Source organism: Pan paniscus, chromosome 16 (genome assembly GCF_029289425.2).
Source record: "Pan paniscus chromosome 16, NHGRI_mPanPan1-v2.0_pri, whole genome shotgun sequence".
Classification (NCBI taxonomy): domain Eukaryota; kingdom Metazoa; phylum Chordata; class Mammalia; order Primates; family Hominidae; genus Pan; species Pan paniscus.
Window position 1 is genome coordinate 11,930,824 of NC_073265.2, and position 18,203 is coordinate 11,949,026.

At 48.9% G+C, this 18,203-nt stretch overlaps 5 protein-coding genes across 5 annotated transcripts; all 5 read left to right on the plus strand.

Moving 5' to 3' along the window:
- The first annotated feature begins 1,921 nt into the window (after positions 1–1,921).
- LOC134729143 (TATA-box-binding protein-associated factor 11-like protein 5) lies at positions 1,922–2,667 on the plus strand. Its single transcript, XM_063597010.1, has one exon. It carries the CDS (start codon positions 2,071–2,073, stop codon positions 2,665–2,667), a length of 597 nt encoding a protein of 198 aa, XP_063453080.1. The 5' UTR covers positions 1,922–2,070.
- A 2,837-nt stretch (positions 2,668–5,504) lies between these two features.
- Positions 5,505–6,101, plus strand: LOC134729152 (TATA-box-binding protein-associated factor 11-like protein 5). The gene has a single exon (XM_063597019.1). It carries the CDS (start codon positions 5,505–5,507, stop codon positions 6,099–6,101), a length of 597 nt encoding a protein of 198 aa, XP_063453089.1.
- Positions 6,102–8,013: 1,912 nt separating this feature from the next.
- Positions 8,014–9,534, plus strand: LOC134729134 (TATA-box-binding protein-associated factor 11-like protein 5). Its single transcript, XM_063597001.1, has one exon. The coding sequence runs from the start codon at positions 8,938–8,940 to the stop codon at positions 9,532–9,534; it is 597 nt and encodes a 198-aa protein (XP_063453071.1). The 5' UTR covers positions 8,014–8,937.
- Positions 9,535–12,371: 2,837 nt separating this feature from the next.
- Positions 12,372–12,968, plus strand: LOC134729144 (TATA-box-binding protein-associated factor 11-like protein 5). Its single transcript, XM_063597011.1, has one exon. It carries the CDS (start codon positions 12,372–12,374, stop codon positions 12,966–12,968), a length of 597 nt encoding a protein of 198 aa, XP_063453081.1.
- Positions 12,969–15,805: 2,837 nt separating this feature from the next.
- Positions 15,806–16,402, plus strand: LOC134729140 (TATA-box-binding protein-associated factor 11-like protein 5). The gene has a single exon (XM_063597007.1). It carries the CDS (start codon positions 15,806–15,808, stop codon positions 16,400–16,402), a length of 597 nt encoding a protein of 198 aa, XP_063453077.1.
- Positions 16,403–18,203: the final 1,801 nt, after the last annotated feature.

Sequence of the window (18,203 nt, forward strand, 5' to 3'; positions counted from 1 at the left end):
GGTGACTTTTCCAGTGCTTCCGGAGACACTGAAATTTAGTTCCAAACATTGCCTTAGAGGATTCTTGATTTTATTCATTCTACCGATGATCCGCTCAGAAAATCAAACCTGAGTACGGAGACATTGGAGAAGTCGTTAAACTATTGGACCAAGTCGGTTCGTCACGAGTGACAAAGTTATTCCACACTCTACTTGTACATACTCTGCTTTACCTTCGTGATGGAAAAGAGTAATTTTTCGCTATAGAGTAAAAACCCGAGATTTATTATGGAATCAGCGTGAACCTTCCCAGCACAGCTCACAGATCATACGCCAAAAATTACCCTGTGATTCCGTCTCAAAAATTCTCTGTAGTGACCTGTGAATTGACAGCTCGTGAGGACATTCTTTAGTTTGGCTGAAACCAAAAAACCTGAAACCATCGAAACTGAAAAAAACGGAGTCTGCCAAATTCTGCCTCTTACCCTTTCAGCTACCATGCCACGTTCAACTATTGTACTTGATAAGTATTGGAAACTGAAGGTACTGATAATTTCAATAGAGTTTCACCAAAGTAGTATTTCTTGTGAGAAAGCCATAATCTCATCAGTAATGCCTTTCTAGAAGATCCAACAGGAAAGATGAACTAGCAACTCATCCTGACAAGAAAGTAAAACTCAGGAAAAATCCTAAGGCAGAGCAGCTTCGGGCTTCAGCGTGAAACTCTCATAGTCTGGGCGCGGTGGCTCACGCCTATAGTCCCTTCTCTTTGGGAAGCCAAAGTGGGGCAGATCACCTGAAGTCAGCAGTTCAAGACCAGCCTGGCCAAAATGGTGAAACCTCGTCTCTACTTGAAAAGATACAAAAATTTGCCCGGCGTGGCAGCGCGCACATTTAGTCCCAGCCGCTCTGGAGGCTGAGGCAGGAGAATCCGTTGAGCCTAGGATGCCGAGGCTGCAGTGGACTGAGAGCGGGCCGCTGTAATCCAGCCTGGGGGACAGAGCGAGACTCTGTCTCAGAAATAAACAAATAAACCAAACTAAACTAAGATAAAATGACGTAAAATAAAATTGAAATAATATTTTCACGTTTCCCTCACCCAGCCCATTTTATTTTCAGAGTATTTGATAAACCGCTTGTTTCCCTGTGCGTTAGAGAGTTTTTTTTTCTCAGACATCGAAGTTTTCTAATGCTCAACTTCGTAAAATGTCTCATTTTTTACTGTAAATAGTTTCTTTACTGTTGTGAAATGTGAACTTTGCGATTCTGTGAAGGAGACTGAATTCTGAAATGCCCCCTGCATTTCCCGCCCCTCAGAGACTCGCCCTGTGTCTGCCCCTCCCTTGGGTGTGGGCGGAAGCATGAATTGATGTGCCGGCCCAACTTCCTGATTAGATTAGGGCTATCCTGAACCAATGGCTGCTAAGGGCTGGGTCTAATTCAGTCATCTGAGCCCTTTGTAAGGGAGGACTGAACCCCCCTGTGAGTACGCTCCCCTGTGGGAGATTCCCCAGCACTGGCTGTGCACACCCAGGGGGCCTCACAGCCGAGTCCTGGGCAACACGGGTAGGAGCTGAGAGCATCCTCACGGCAGCCGGCAGAACCAACAAGTGGGCCTGGGGCTCACAACCCTAAGGCATTGTTGAATTCTGCCACCAACTCGAATCGGATCGAAGCCAGACCCTTCTCGGGTGGAGGCGACGACCACACAGCCAGACCCATCCTGGAGGTCCCTCGTGTGACTCTGAGCAGGAGGCGGTCACTTGGCCTAGCAGAACTTCTGACCTGTGAGCTGGTGTTTGTTTTAAATATCCCAAATTGGTGAGAATTCGTTCTGCATTGACCTAAAACTAACATACTCTCCTTCCACAAGTTTCTTCACATTGTGGAAGTGGGAAAATTCAGTGTGTGTGTGTTTGTGTGTGGGAAGGGGAGGCCGGGAGCCGTGTCCGGTTACGGCGAAACTGGCTCAGCAGAAGCACGGCAGCTAAAATCTCTGAAAGGTTCTCATCGCAGATCCAGAATCAAACCACCCCAGCCGGAACTTCTGCCTGTACAGCTGCTGTCACGGAGCAGGCTTGAATCTCACCCATGGAGACCGGCAGGCAAACAGGTGTGTCTGCTGAGATGCTCGCCATGCCCCGAGGTCTGAAGGGCAGCAAGAAGGATGGAATCCCTGAGGACCTAGATGGGAACTCGGAAGAACCCAGGGATCAGGAAGGTGAGCTCAGGAGTGAGGATGTCATGGACCTCCCAGAAGGTGACAATGAGGCCTCAGCCTCAGCTCCTCCTGCAGCCAAAAGACGGAAAACACATACGAAAGGCAAGAAGGAGAGGAAGCCCACCGTGGATGCAGAGGAGGCTCAGAGGATGACAACCCTGCTGTCTGCCATGTCTGAGGAGCAGCTGTCCCGCTACGAAGTGTGTCGCCGGTCAGCTTTCCCGAGAGCACGCATCGCGGGTCTGATGCGGGCTATCACTGGCGGTTCGGTGTCTGAGAACGCGGCCATTGCCATGGCTGGAATAGCCAAGGTCTTTGTCGGAGAGGTGGTGGAAGAGGCCCTGGACGTGTGTGAGATGTGGGGAGAGACGCCCCCGCTGCAGCCCAAGCATTTAAGGGAGGCCGTTCGCAGGTTAAAGCCCAAGGGCCTCTTCCCCAACAGCAACTGCAAAAGAATCATGTTCTAGGCCCGAGGCCAGAGGGCAGGGTCTGTTTGTGCAGGAAGAAGTACCGCGTTCATCTTCCAATGACAGGAGTGTGTGTGCTGGAGCTCCTGCATCTCAGTCCCACCTGGATTTACCCACGATCTCAGTGTCTTAAAATGTGCAGTTGCCCTTACCTGGATGAAGACAGCAGATCGCTTCATAGGAGCCTTGGCTAAATCTTTGGGCATTTTAATGGGATGTGGAGGCGTTTTTCTATGTCTTTCCAGTTGGAGGACTCAAGGTGCCTGGGCCCAGAGCATCCCGTGGACAGGCAGCCGCATTCAGAGAGGGAAGCCCTTCCCAGGAGATCTGTATGGTTTCCCGCTGAAGCCTGGTGTAGCTGTCTCTTAGCTTGTATGCTTCTGTCTGGGTTCCAGTGATTGGAGCTTGCAGAAATGTTTCCCCGATTGTTGTTCTCCTGTACCTTTTCAATGCTCATATGTATTTTTGTGAGCCATCACGAAAACAGTTAAACTGATCAACTGATTTCCAAACTGCAGACATCAAAATGAAATCACAAAGCACTTTTTTTCCCCCTAAGTTGACTCTTCTATTCCTGCCTGCTGTGCTTTATGTCAGCAAGTGACCCTTTCCTGCATTATAATGCAATATAGTATAGATACATCATGTAAGACTAGAGAGAAACCAATTCCAAAACCACCTTTCCTCAAGCCGCCATTTGTAACGATCATATGGGCGGTTTAAAGGACACAGAGAGAGCCCATTGATACTTCACTGTCGCTACACGTGGTGACTTTTCCAGCGCTTCCGGAGACACTGAAATTTAGTTCCAAACATTGCCTTAGAGGATTCTTGATTTTATTCATTCTACCGATGATCCGCTCAGAAAATCAAACCTGAGTACGGAGACATTGGAGAAGTCGTTAAACTATTGGACCAAGTCGGTTCGTCACGAGTGACAAAGTTATTCCACACTCTACTTGTACATACTCTGCTTTACCTTCGTGATGGAAAAGAGTAATTTTTCGCTATAGAGTAAAAACCCGAGATTTATTATGGAATCAGCGTGAACCTTCCCAGCACAGCTCACAGATCATACGCCAAAAATTACCCTGTGATTCCGTCTCAAAAATTCTCTGTAGTGACCTGTGAATTGACAGCTCGTGAGGACATTCTTTAGTTTGGCTGAAACCAAAAAACCTGAAACCATCGAAACTGAAAAAAACGGAGTCTGCCAAATTCTGCCTCTTACCCTTTCAGCTACCATGCCACGTTCAACTATTGTACTTGATAAGTATTGGAAACTGAAGGTACTGATAATTTCAATAGAGTTTCACCAAAGCAGTATTTCTTGTGAGAAAGCCATAATCTCATCAGTAATGCCTTTCTAGAAGATCCAACAGGAAAGATGAACTAGCAACTCATCCTGACAAGAAAGTAAAACTCAGGAAAAATCCTAAGGCAGAGCAGCTTCGGGCTTCAGCGTGAAACTCTCATAGTCTGGGCGCGGTGGCTCACGCCTATAGTCCCTTCTCTTTGGGAAGCCAAAGTGGGGCAGATCACCTGAAGTCAGCAGTTCAAGACCAGCCTGGCCAAAATGGTGAAACCTCGTCTCTACTTGAAAAGATACAAAAATTTGCCCGGCGTGGCAGCGCGCACATTTAGTCCCAGCCGCTCTGGAGGCTGAGGCAGGAGAATCCGTTGAGCCTAGGATGCCGAGGCTGCAGTGGGCTGAGAGCGGGCCGCTGTAATCCAGCCTGGGGGACAGAGCGAGACTCTGTCTCAGAAATAAACAAATAAACCAAACTAAACTAAGATAAAATGACGTAAAATAAAATTGAAATAATATTTTCACGTTTCCCTCACCCAGCCCATTTTATTTTCAGAGTATTCGATAAACCGCTTGTTTCCCTGTGCGTTAGAGAGTTTTTTTTTCTCAGACATCGAAGTTTTCTAATGCTCAACTTCGTAAAATGTCTCATTTTTTACTGTAAATAGTTTCTTTACTGTTGTGAAATGTGAACTTTGCGATTCTGTGAAGGAGACTGAATTCTGAAATGCCCCCTGCATTTCCCGCCCCTCAGAGACTCGCCCTGTGTCTGCCCCTCCCTTGGGTGTGGGCGGAAGCATGAATTGATGTGCCGGCCCAACTTCCTGATTAGATTAGGGCTATCCTGAACCAATGGCTGCTAAGGGCTGGGTCTAATTCAGTCATCTGAGCCCTTTGTAAGGGAGGACTGAACCCCCCTGTGAGTACGCTCCCCTGTGGGAGATTCCCCAGCACTGGCTGTGCACACCCAGGGGGCCTCACAGCCGAGTCCTGGGCAACACGGGTAGGAGCTGAGAGCATCCTCACGGCAGCCGGCAGAACCAACAAGTGGGCCTGGGGCTCACAACCCTAAGGCATTGTTGAATTCTGCCACCAACTCGAATCGGATCGAAGCCAGACCCTTCTCGGGTGGAGGCGACGACCACACAGCCAGACCCATCCTGGAGGTCCCTCGTGTGACTCTGAGCAGGAGGCGGTCACTTGGCCTAGCAGAACTTCTGACCTGTGAGCTGGTGTTTGTTTTAAATATCCCAAATTGGTGAGAATTCGTTCTGCATTGACCTAAAACTAACATACTCTCCTTCCACAAGTTTCTTCACATTGTGGAAGTGGGAAAATTCAGTGTGTGTGTGTTTGTGTGTGGGAAGGGGAGGCCGGGAGCCGTGTCCGGTTACGGCGAAACTGGCTCAGCAGAAGCACGGCAGCTAAAATCTTTGAAAGGTTCTCATCGCAGATCCAGAATCAAACCACCCCAGCCGGAACTTCTGCCTGTACAGCTGCTGTCACGGAGCAGGCTTGAATCTCACCCATGGAGACCGGCAGGCAAACAGGTGTGTCTGCTGAGATGCTCGCCATGCCCCGAGGTCTGAAGGGCAGCAAGAAGGATGGAATCCCTGAGGACCTAGATGGGAACTCGGAAGAACCCAGGGATCAGGAAGGTGAGCTCAGGAGTGAGGATGTCATGGACCTCCCAGAAGGTGACAATGAGGCCTCAGCCTCAGCTCCTCCTGCAGCCAAAAGACGGAAAACACATACGAAAGGCAAGAAGGAGAGGAAGCCCACCGTGGATGCAGAGGAGGCTCAGAGGATGACAACCCTGCTGTCTGCCATGTCTGAGGAGCAGCTGTCCCGCTACGAAGTGTGTCGCCGGTCAGCTTTCCCGAGAGCACGCATCGCGGGTCTGATGCGGGCTATCACTGGCGGTTCGGTGTCTGAGAACGCGGCCATTGCCATGGCTGGAATAGCCAAGGTCTTTGTCGGAGAGGTGGTGGAAGAGGCCCTGGACGTGTGTGAGATGTGGGGAGAGACGCCCCCGCTGCAGCCCAAGCATTTAAGGGAGGCCGTTCGCAGGTTAAAGCCCAAGGGCCTCTTCCCCAACAGCAACTGCAAAAGAATCATGTTCTAGGCCCGAGGCCAGAGGGCAGGGTCTGTTTGTGCAGGAAGAAGTACCGCGTTCATCTTCCAATGACAGGAGTGTGTGTGCTGGAGCTCCTGCATCTCAGTCCCACCTGGATTTACCCACGATCTCAGTGTCTTAAAATGTGCAGTTGCCCTTACCTGGATGAAGACAGCAGATCGCTTCATAGGAGCCTTGGCTAAATCTTTGGGCATTTTAATGGGATGTGGAGGCGTTTTTCTATGTCTTTCCAGTTGGAGGACTCAAGGTGCCTGGGCCCAGAGCATCCCGTGGACAGGCAGCCGCATTCAGAGAGGGAAGCCCTTCCCAGGAGATCTGTATGGTTTCCCGCTGAAGCCTGGTGTAGCTGTCTCTTAGCTTGTATGCTTCTGTCTGGGTTCCAGTGATTGGAGCTTGCAGAAATGTTTCCCCGATTGTTGTTCTCCTGTACCTTTTCAATGCTCATATGTATTTTTGTGAGCCATCACGAAAACAGTTAAACTGATCAACTGATTTCCAAACTGCAGACATCAAAATGAAATCACAAAGCACTTTTTTTCCCCCTAAGTTGACTCTTCTATTCCTGCCTGCTGTGCTTTATGTCAGCAAGTGACCCTTTCCTGCATTATAATGCAATATAGTATAGATACATCATGTAAGACTAGAGAGAAACCAATTCCAAAACCACCTTTCCTCAAGCCGCCATTTGTAACGATCATATGGGCGGTTTAAAGGACACAGAGAGAGCCCATTGATACTTCACTGTCGCTACACGTGGTGACTTTTCCAGTGCTTCCGGAGACACTGAAATTTAGTTCCAAACATTGCCTTAGAGGATTCTTGATTTTATTCATTCTACCGATGATCCGCTCAGAAAATCAAACCTGAGTACGGAGACATTGGAGAAGTCGTTAAACTATTGGACCAAGTCGGTTCGTCACGAGTGACAAAGTTATTCCACACTCTACTTGTACATACTCTGCTTTACCTTCGTGATGGAAAAGAGTAATTTTTCGCTATAGAGTAAAAACCCGAGATTTATTATGGAATCAGCGTGAACCTTCCCAGCACAGCTCACAGATCATACGCCAAAAATTACCCTGTGATTCCGTCTCAAAAATTCTCTGTAGTGACCTGTGAATTGACAGCTCGTGAGGACATTCTTTAGTTTGGCTGAAACCAAAAAACCTGAAACCATCGAAACTGAAAAAAACGGAGTCTGCCAAATTCTGCCTCTTACCCTTTCAGCTACCATGCCACGTTCAACTATTGTACTTGATAAGTATTGGAAACTGAAGGTACTGATAATTTCAATAGAGTTTCACCAAAGTAGTATTTCTTGTGAGAAAGCCATAATCTCATCAGTAATGCCTTTCTAGAAGATCCAACAGGAAAGATGAACTAGCAACTCATCCTGACAAGAAAGTAAAACTCAGGAAAAATCCTAAGGCAGAGCAGCTTCGGGCTTCAGCGTGAAACTCTCATAGTCTGGGCGCGGTGGCTCACGCCTATAGTCCCTTCTCTTTGGGAAGCCAAAGTGGGGCAGATCACCTGAAGTCAGCAGTTCAAGACCAGCCTGGCCAAAATGGTGAAACCTCGTCTCTACTTGAAAAGATACAAAAATTTGCCCGGCGTGGCAGCGCGCACATTTAGTCCCAGCCGCTCTGGAGGCTGAGGCAGGAGAATCCGTTGAGCCTAGGATGCCGAGGCTATAGTGGACTGAGAGCGGGCCGCTGTAATCCAGCCTGGGGGACAGAGCGAGACTCTGTCTCAGAAATAAACAAATAAACCAAACTAAACTAAGATAAAATGACGTAAAATAAAATTGAAATAATATTTTCACGTTTCCGTCACCCAGCCCATTTTATTTTCAGAGTATTTGATAAACCGCTTGTTTCCCTGTGCGTTAGAGAGTTTTTTTTCTCAGACATCGAAGTTTTCTAATGCTCAACTTCGTAAAATGTCTCATTTTTTACTGTAAATAGTTTCTTTATTGTTGTGAAATGTGAACTTTGCGATTCTGTGAAGGAGACTGAATTCTGAAATGCCCCCTGCATTTCCCGCCCCTCAGAGACTCGCCCTGTGTCTGCCCCTCCCTTGGGTGTGGGCGGAAGCATGAATTGATGTGCCGGCCCAACTTCCTGATTAGATTAGGGCTATCCTGAACCAATGGCTGCTAAGGGCTGGGTCTAATTCAGTCATCTGAGCCCTTTGTAAGGGAGGACTGAACCCCCCTGTGAGTACGCTCCCCTGTGGGAGATTCCCCAGCACTGGCTGTGCACACCCAGGGGGCCTCACAGCCGAGACCTGGGCAACACGGGTAGGAGCTGAGAGCATCCTCACGGCAGCCGGCAGAACCAACAAGTGGGCCTGGGGCTCACAACCCTAAGGCATTGTTGAATTCTGCCACCAACTCGAATCGGATCGAAGCCAGACCCTTCTCGGGTGGAGGCGACGACCACACAGCCAGACCCATCCTGGAGGTCCCTCGTGTGACTCTGAGCAGGAGGCGGTCACTTGGCCTAGCAGAACTTCTGACCTGTGAGCTGGTGTTTGTTTTAAATATCCCAAATTGGTGAGAATTCGTTCTGCATTGACCTAAAACTAACATACTCTCCTTCCACAAGTTTCTTCACATTGTGGAAGTGGGAAAATTCAGTGTGTGTGTGTTTGTGTGTGGGAAGGGGAGGCCGGGAGCCGTGTCCGGTTACGGCGAAACTGGCTCAGCAGAAGCACGGCAGCTAAAATCTTTGAAAGGTTCTCATCGCAGATCCAGAATCAAACCACCCCAGCCGGAACTTCTGCCTGTACAGCTGCTGTCACGGAGCAGGCTTGAATCTCACCCATGGAGACCGGCAGGCAAACAGGTGTGTCTGCTGAGATGCTCGCCATGCCCCGAGGTCTGAAGGGCAGCAAGAAGGATGGAATCCCTGAGGACCTAGATGGGAACTCGGAAGAACCCAGGGATCAGGAAGGTGAGCTCAGGAGTGAGGATGTCATGGACCTCCCAGAAGGTGACAATGAGGCCTCAGCCTCAGCTCCTCCTGCAGCCAAAAGACGGAAAACACATACAAAAGGCAAGAAGGAGAGGAAGCCCACCGTGGATGCAGAGGAGGCTCAGAGGATGACAACCCTGCTGTCTGCCATGTCTGAGGAGCAGCTGTCCCGCTACGAAGTGTGTCGCCGGTCAGCTTTCCCGAGAGCACGCATCGCGGGTCTGATGCGGGCTATCACTGGCGGTTCGGTGTCTGAGAACGCGGCCATTGCCATGGCTGGAATAGCCAAGGTCTTTGTCGGAGAGGTGGTGGAAGAGGCCCTGGACGTGTGTGAGATGTGGGGAGAGACGCCCCCGCTGCAGCCCAAGCATTTAAGGGAGGCCGTTCGCAGGTTAAAGCCCAAGGGCCTCTTCCCCAACAGCAACTGCAAAAGAATCATGTTCTAGGCCCGAGGCCAGAGGGCAGGGTCTGTTTGTGCAGGAAGAAGTACCGCGTTCATCTTCCAATGACAGGAGTGTGTGTGCTGGAGCTCCTGCATCTCAGTCCCACCTGGATTTACCCACGATCTCAGTGTCTTAAAATGTGCAGTTGCCCTTACCTGGATGAAGACAGCAGATCGCTTCATAGGAGCCTTGGCTAAATCTTTGGGCATTTTAATGGGATGTGGAGGCGTTTTTCTATGTCTTTCCAGTTGGAGGACTCAAGGTGCCTGGGCCCAGAGCATCCCGTGGACAGGCAGCCGCATTCAGAGAGGGAAGCCCTTCCCAGGAGATCTGTATGGTTTCCCGCTGAAGCCTGGTGTAGCTGTCTCTTAGCTTGTATGCTTCTGTCTGGGTTCCAGTGATTGGAGCTTGCAGAAATGTTTCCCCGATTGTTGTTCTCCTGTACCTTTTCAATGCTCATATGTATTTTTGTGAGCCATCACGAAAACAGTTAAACTGATCAACTGATTTCCAAACTGCAGACATCAAAATGAAATCACAAAGCACTTTTTTTCCCCCTAAGTTGACTCTTCTATTCCTGCCTGCTGTGCTTTATGTCAGCAAGTGACCCTTTCCTGCATTATAATGCAATATAGTATAGATACATCATGTAAGACTAGAGAGAAACCAATTCCAAAACCACCTTTCCTCAAGCCGCCATTTGTAACGATCATATGGGCGGTTTAAAGGACACAGAGAGAGCCCATTGATACTTCACTGTCGCTACACGTGGTGACTTTTCCAGTGCTTCCGGAGACACTGAAATTTAGTTCCAAACATTGCCTTAGAGGATTCTTGATTTTATTCATTCTACCGATGATCCGCTCAGAAAATCAAACCTGAGTACGGAGACATTGGAGAAGTCGTTAAACTATTGGACCAAGTCGGTTCGTCACGAGTGACAAAGTTATTCCACACTCTACTTGTACATACTCTGCTTTACCTTCGTGATGGAAAAGAGTAATTTTTCGCTATAGAGTAAAAACCCGAGATTTATTATGGAATCAGCGTGAACCTTCCCAGCACAGCTCACAGATCATACGCCAAAAATTACCCTGTGATTCCGTCTCAAAAATTCTCTGTAGTGACCTGTGAATTGACAGCTCGTGAGGACATTCTTTAGTTTGGCTGAAACCAAAAAACCTGAAACCATCGAAACTGAAAAAAACGGAGTCTGCCAAATTCTGCCTCTTACCCTTTCAGCTACCATGCCACGTTCAACTATTGTACTTGATAAGTATTGGAAACTGAAGGTACTGATAATTTCAATAGAGTTTCACCAAAGTAGTATTTCTTGTGAGAAAGCCATAATCTCATCAGTAATGCCTTTCTAGAAGATCCAACAGGAAAGATGAACTAGCAACTCATCCTGACAAGAAAGTAAAACTCAGGAAAAATCCTAAGGCAGAGCAGCTTCGGGCTTCAGCGTGAAACTCTCATAGTCTGGGCGCGGTGGCTCACGCCTATAGTCCCTTCTCTTTGGGAAGCCAAAGTGGGGCAGATCACCTGAAGTCAGCAGTTCAAGACCAGCCTGGCCAAAATGGTGAAACCTCGTCTCTACTTGAAAAGATACAAAAATTTGCCCGGCGTGGCAGCGCGCACATTTAGTCCCAGCCGCTCTGGAGGCTGAGGCAGGAGAATCCGTTGAGCCTAGGATGCCGAGGCTGTAGTGGACTGAGAGCGGGCCGCTGTAATCCAGCCTGGGGGACAGAGCGAGACTCTGTCTCAGAAATAAACAAATAAACCAAACTAAACTAAGATAAAATGACGTAAAATAAAATTGAAATAATATTTTCACGTTTCCCTCACCCAGCCCATTTTATTTTCAGAGTATTCGATAAACCGCTTGTTTCCCTGTGCGTTAGAGAGTTTTTTTTTCTCAGACATCGAAGTTTTCTAATGCTCAACTTCGTAAAATGTCTCATTTTTTACTGTAAATAGTTTCTTTATTGTTGTGAAATGTGAACTTTGCGATTCTGTGAAGGAGACTGAATTCTGAAACGCCCCCTGCATTTCCCGCCCCTCAGAGACTCGCCCTGTGTCTGCCCCTCCCTTGGGTGTGGGCGGAAGCATGAATTGATGTGCCGGCCCAACTTCCTGATTAGATTAGGGCTATCCTGAACCAATGGCTGCTAAGGGCTGGGTCTAATTCAGTCATCTGAGCCCTTTGTAAGGGAGGACTGAACCCCCCTGTGAGTACGCTCCCCTGTGGGAGATTCCCCAGCACTGGCTGTGCACACCCAGGGGGCCTCACAGCCGAGACCTGGGCAACACGGGTAGGAGCTGAGAGCATCCTCACGGCAGCCGGCAGAACCAACAAGTGGGCCTGGGGCTCACAACCCTAAGGCATTGTTGAATTCTGCCACCAACTCGAATCGGATCGAAGCCAGACCCTTCTCGGGTGGAGGCGACGACCACACAGCCAGACCCATCCTGGAGGTCCCTCGTGTGACTCTGAGCAGGAGGCGGTCACTTGGCCTAGCAGAACTTCTGACCTGTGAGCTGGTGTTTGTTTTAAATATCCCAAATTGGTGAGAATTCGTTCTGCATTGACCTAAAACTAACATACTCTCCTTCCACAAGTTTCTTCACATTGTGGAAGTGGGAAAATTCAGTGTGTGTGTGTTTGTGTGTGGGAAGGGGAGGCCGGGAGCCGTGTCCGGTTACGGCGAAACTGGCTCAGCAGAAGCACGGCAGCTAAAATCTTTGAAAGGTTCTCATCGCAGATCCAGAATCAAACCACCCCAGCCGGAACTTCTGCCTGTACAGCTGCTGTCACGGAGCAGGCTTGAATCTCACCCATGGAGACCGGCAGGCAAACAGGTGTGTCTGCTGAGATGCTCGCCATGCCCCGAGGTCTGAAGGGCAGCAAGAAGGATGGAATCCCTGAGGACCTAGATGGGAACTCGGAAGAACCCAGGGATCAGGAAGGTGAGCTCAGGAGTGAGGATGTCATGGACCTCCCAGAAGGTGACAATGAGGCCTCAGCCTCAGCTCCTCCTGCAGCCAAAAGACGGAAAACACATACAAAAGGCAAGAAGGAGAGGAAGCCCACCGTGGATGCAGAGGAGGCTCAGAGGATGACAACCCTGCTGTCTGCCATGTCTGAGGAGCAGCTGTCCCGCTACGAAGTGTGTCGCCGGTCAGCTTTCCCGAGAGCACGCATCGCGGGTCTGATGCGGGCTATCACTGGCGGTTCGGTGTCTGAGAACGCGGCCATTGCCATGGCTGGAATAGCCAAGGTCTTTGTCGGAGAGGTGGTGGAAGAGGCCCTGGACGTGTGTGAGATGTGGGGAGAGACGCCCCCGCTGCAGCCCAAGCATTTAAGGGAGGCCGTTCGCAGGTTAAAGCCCAAGGGCCTCTTCCCCAACAGCAACTGCAAAAGAATCATGTTCTAGGCCCGAGGCCAGAGGGCAGGGTCTGTTTGTGCAGGAAGAAGTACCGCGTTCATCTTCCAATGACAGGAGTGTGTGTGCTGGAGCTCCTGCATCTCAGTCCCACCTGGATTTACCCACGATCTCAGTGTCTTAAAATGTGCAGTTGCCCTTACCTGGATGAAGACAGCAGATCGCTTCATAGGAGCCTTGGCTAAATCTTTGGGCATTTTAATGGGATGTGGAGGCGTTTTTCTATGTCTTTCCAGTTGGAGGACTCAAGGTGCCTGGGCCCAGAGCATCCCGTGGACAGGCAGCCGCATTCAGAGAGGGAAGCCCTTCCCAGGAGATCTGTATGGTTTCCCGCTGAAGCCTGGTGTAGCTGTCTCTTAGCTTGTATGCTTCTGTCTGGGTTCCAGTGATTGGAGCTTGCAGAAATGTTTCCCCGATTGTTGTTCTCCTGTACCTTTTCAATGCTCATATGTATTTTTGTGAGCCATCACGAAAACAGTTAAACTGATCAACTGATTTCCAAACTGCAGACATCAAAATGAAATCACAAAGCACTTTTTTTCCCCCTAAGTTGACTCTTCTATTCCTGCCTGCTGTGCTTTATGTCAGCAAGTGACCCTTTCCTGCATTATAATGCAATATAGTATAGATACATCATGTAAGACTAGAGAGAAACCAATTCCAAAACCACCTTTCCTCAAGCCGCCATTTGTAACGATCATATGGGCGGTTTAAAGGACACAGAGAGAGCCCATTGATACTTCACTGTCGCTACACGTGGTGACTTTTCCAGTGCTTCCGGAGACACTGAAATTTAGTTCCAAACATTGCCTTAGAGGATTCTTGATTTTATTCATTCTACCGATGATCCGCTCAGAAAATCAAACCTGAGTACGGAGACATTGGAGAAGTCGTTAAACTATTGGACCAAGTCGGTTCGTCACGAGTGACAAAGTTATTCCACACTCTACTTGTACATACTCTGCTTTACCTTCGTGATGGAAAAGAGTAATTTTTCGCTATAGAGTAAAAACCCGAGATTTATTATGGAATCAGCGTGAACCTTCCCAGCACAGCTCACAGATCATACGCCAAAAATTACCCTGTGATTCCGTCTCAAAAATTCTCTGTAGTGACCTGTGAATTGACAGCTCGTGAGGACATTCTTTAGTTTGGCTGAAACCAAAAAACCTGAAACCATCGAAACTGAAAAAAACGGAGTCTGCCAAATTCTGCCTCTTACCCTTTCAGCTACCATGCCACGTTCAACTATTGTACTTGATAAGTATTGGAAACTGAAGGTACTGATAATTTCAATAGAGTTTCACCAAAGTAGTATTTCTTGTGAGAAAGCCATAATCTCATCAGTAATGCCTTTCTAGAAGATCCAACAGGAAAGATGAACTAGCAACTCATCCTGACAAGAAAGTAAAACTCAGGAAAAATCCTAAGGCAGAGCAGCTTCGGGCTTCAGCGTGAAACTCTCATAGTCTGGGCGCGGTGGCTCACGCCTATAGTCCCTTCTCTTTGGGAAGCCAAAGTGGGGCAGATCACCTGAAGTCAGCAGTTCAAGACCAGCCTGGCCAAAATGGTGAAACCTCGTCTCTACTTGAAAAGATACAAAAATTTGCCCGGCGTGGCAGCGCGCACATTTAGTCCCAGCCGCTCTGGAGGCTGAGGCAGGAGAATCCGTTGAGCCTAGGATGCCGAGGCTGCAGTGGGCTGAGAGCGGGCCGCTGTAATCCAGCCTGGGGGACAGAGCGAGACTCTGTCTCAGAAATAAACAAATAAACCAAACTAAACTAAGATAAAATGACGTAAAATAAAATTGAAATAATATTTTCACGTTTCCCTCACCCAGCCCATTTTATTTTCAGAGTATTCGATAAACCGCTTGTTTCCCTGTGCGTTAGAGAGTTTTTTTTTCTCAGACATCGAAGTTTTCTAATGCTCAACTTCGTAAAATGTCTCATTTTTTACTGTAAATAGTTTCTTTACTGTTGTGAAATGTGAACTTTGCGATTCTGTGAAGGAGACTGAATTCTGAAATGCCCCCTGCATTTCCCGCCCCTCAGAGACTCGCCCTGTGTCTGCCCCTCCCTTGGGTGTGGGCGGAAGCATGAATTGATGTGCCGGCCCAACTTCCTGATTAGATTAGGGCTATCCTGAACCAATGGCTGCTAAGGGCTGGGTCTAATTCAGTCATCTGAGCCCTTTGTAAGGGAGGACTGAACCCCCCTGTGAGTACGCTCCCCTGTGGGAGATTCCCCAGCACTGGCTGTGCACACCCAGGGGGCCTCACAGCCGAGTCCTGGGCAACACGGGTAGGAGCTGAGAGCATCCTCACGGCAGCCGGCAGAACCAACAAGTGGGCCTGGGGCTCACAACCCTAAGGCATTGTTGAATTCTGCCACCAACTCGAATCGGATCGAAGCCAGACCCTTCTCGGGTGGAGGCGACGACCACACAGCCAGACCCATCCTGGAGGTCCCTCGTGTGACTCTGAGCAGGAGGCGGTCACTTGGCCTAGCAGAACTTCTGACCTGTGAGCTGGTGTTTGTTTTAAATATCCCAAATTGGTGAGAATTCGTTCTGCATTGACCTAAAACTAACATACTCTCCTTCCACAAGTTTCTTCACATTGTGGAAGTGGGAAAATTCAGTGTGTGTGTGTTTGTGTGTGGGAAGGGGAGGCCGGGAGCCGTGTCCGGTTACGGCGAAACTGGCTCAGCAGAAGCACGGCAGCTAAAATCTCTGAAAGGTTCTCATCGCAGATCCAGAATCAAACCACCCCAGCCGGAACTTCTGCCTGTACAGCTGCTGTCACGGAGCAGGCTTGAATCTCACCCATGGAGACCGGCAGGCAAACAGGTGTGTCTGCTGAGATGCTCGCCATGCCCCGAGGTCTGAAGGGCAGCAAGAAGGATGGAATCCCTGAGGATCTAGATGGGAACTCGGAAGAACCCAGGGATCAGGAAGGTGAGCTCAGGAGTGAGGATGTCATGGACCTCCCAGAAGGTGACAATGAGGCCTCAGCCTCAGCTCCTCCTGCAGCCAAAAGACGGAAAACACATACAAAAGGCAAGAAGGAGAGGAAGCCCACCGTGGATGCAGAGGAGGCTCAGAGGATGACAACCCTGCTGTCTGCCATGTCTGAGGAGCAGCTGTCCCGCTACGAAGTGTGTCGCCGGTCAGCTTTCCCGAGAGCACGCATCGCGGGTCTGATGCGGGCTATCACTGGCGGTTCGGTGTCTGAGAACGCGGCCATTGCCATGGCTGGAATAGCCAAGGTCTTTGTCGGAGAGGTGGTGGAAGAGGCCCTGGACGTGTGTGAGATGTGGGGAGAGACGCCCCCGCTGCAGCCCAAGCATTTAAGGGAGGCCGTTCGCAGGTTAAAGCCCAAGGGCCTCTTCCCCAACAGCAACTGCAAAAGAATCATGTTCTAGGCCCGAGGCCAGAGGGCAGGGTCTGTTTGTGCAGGAAGAAGTACCGCGTTCATCTTCCAATGACAGGAGTGTGTGTGCTGGAGCTCCTGCATCTCAGTCCCACCTGGATTTACCCACGATCTCAGTGTCTTAAAATGTGCAGTTGCCCTTACCTGGATGAAGACAGCAGATCGCTTCATAGGAGCCTTGGCTAAATCTTTGGGCATTTTAATGGGATGTGGAGGCGTTTTTCTATGTCTTTCCAGTTGGAGGACTCAAGGTGCCTGGGCCCAGAGCATCCCGTGGACAGGCAGCCGCATTCAGAGAGGGAAGCCCTTCCCAGGAGATCTGTATGGTTTCCCGCTGAAGCCTGGTGTAGCTGTCTCTTAGCTTGTATGCTTCTGTCTGGGTTCCAGTGATTGGAGCTTGCAGAAATGTTTCCCCGATTGTTGTTCTCCTGTACCTTTTCAATGCTCATATGTATTTTTGTGAGCCATCACGAAAACAGTTAAACTGATCAACTGATTTCCAAACTGCAGACATCAAAATGAAATCACAAAGCACTTTTTTTCCCCCTAAGTTGACTCTTCTATTCCTGCCTGCTGTGCTTTATGTCAGCAAGTGACCCTTTCCTGCATTATAATGCAATATAGTATAGATACATCATGTAAGACTAGAGAGAAACCAATTCCAAAACCACCTTTCCTCAAGCCGCCATTTGTAACGATCATATGGGCGGTTTAAAGGACACAGAGAGAGCCCATTGATACTTCACTGTCGCTACACGTGGTGACTTTTCCAGCGCTTCCGGAGACACTGAAATTTAGTTCCAAACATTGCCTTAGAGGATTCTTGATTTTATTCATTCTACCGATGATCCGCTCAGAAAATCAAACCTGAGTACGGAGACATTGGAGAAGTCGTTAAACTATTGGACCAAGTCGGTTCGTCACGAGTGACAAAGTTATTCCACACTCTACTTGTACATACTCTGCTTTACCTTCGTGATGGAAAAGAGTAATTTTTCGCTATAGAGTAAAAACCCGAGATTTATTATGGAATCAGCGTGAACCTTCCCAGCACAGCTCACAGATCATACGCCAAAAATTACCCTGTGATTCCGTCTCAAAAATTCTCTGTAGTGACCTGTGAATTGACAGCTCGTGAGGACATTCTTTAGTTTGGCTGAAACCAAAAAACCTGAAACCATCGAAACTGAAAAAAACGGAGTCTGCCAAATTCTGCCTCTTACCCTTTCAGCTACCATGCCACGTTCAACTATTGTACTTGATAAGTATTGGAAACTGAAGGTACTGATAATTTCAATAGAGTTTCACCAAAGCAGTATTTCTTGTGAGAAAGCCATAATCTCATCAGTAATGCCTTTCTAGAAGATCCAACAGGAAAGATGAACTAGCAACTCATCCTGACAAGAAAGTAAAACTCAGGAAAAATCCTAAGGCAGAGCAGCTTCGGGCTTCAGCGTGAAACTCTCATAGTCTGGGCGCGGTGGCTCACGCCTATAGTCCCTTCTCTTTGGGAAGCCAAAGTGGGGCAGATCACCTGAAGTCAGCAGTTCAAGACCAGCCTGGCCAAAATGGTGAAACCTCGTCTCTACTTGAAAAGATACAAAAATTTGCCCGGCGTGGCAGCGCGCACATTTAGTCCCAGCCGCTCTGGAGGCTGAGGCAGGAGAATCCGTTGAGCCTAGGATGCCGAGGCTGCAGTGGGCTGAGAGCGGGCCGCTGTAATCCAGCCTGGGGGACAGAGCGAGACTCTGTCTCAGAAATAAACAAATAAACCAAACTAAACTAAGATAAAA

What these genes read in the sequence shown, in the direction of transcription:
- LOC134729152 (XM_063597019.1), top strand. Translation starts at nt 5,505, where the DNA reads ATGGAGACCGGCAGGCAAACAGGTGTGTCTGCTGAGATGCTCGCCATG.
- LOC134729140 (XM_063597007.1), top strand. Translation starts at nt 15,806, where the DNA reads ATGGAGACCGGCAGGCAAACAGGTGTGTCTGCTGAGATGCTCGCCATG.
- LOC134729144 (XM_063597011.1), top strand. Translation starts at nt 12,372, where the DNA reads ATGGAGACCGGCAGGCAAACAGGTGTGTCTGCTGAGATGCTCGCCATG.
- LOC134729134 (XM_063597001.1), top strand. Translation starts at nt 8,938, where the DNA reads ATGGAGACCGGCAGGCAAACAGGTGTGTCTGCTGAGATGCTCGCCATG.
- LOC134729143 (XM_063597010.1), top strand. Translation starts at nt 2,071, where the DNA reads ATGGAGACCGGCAGGCAAACAGGTGTGTCTGCTGAGATGCTCGCCATG.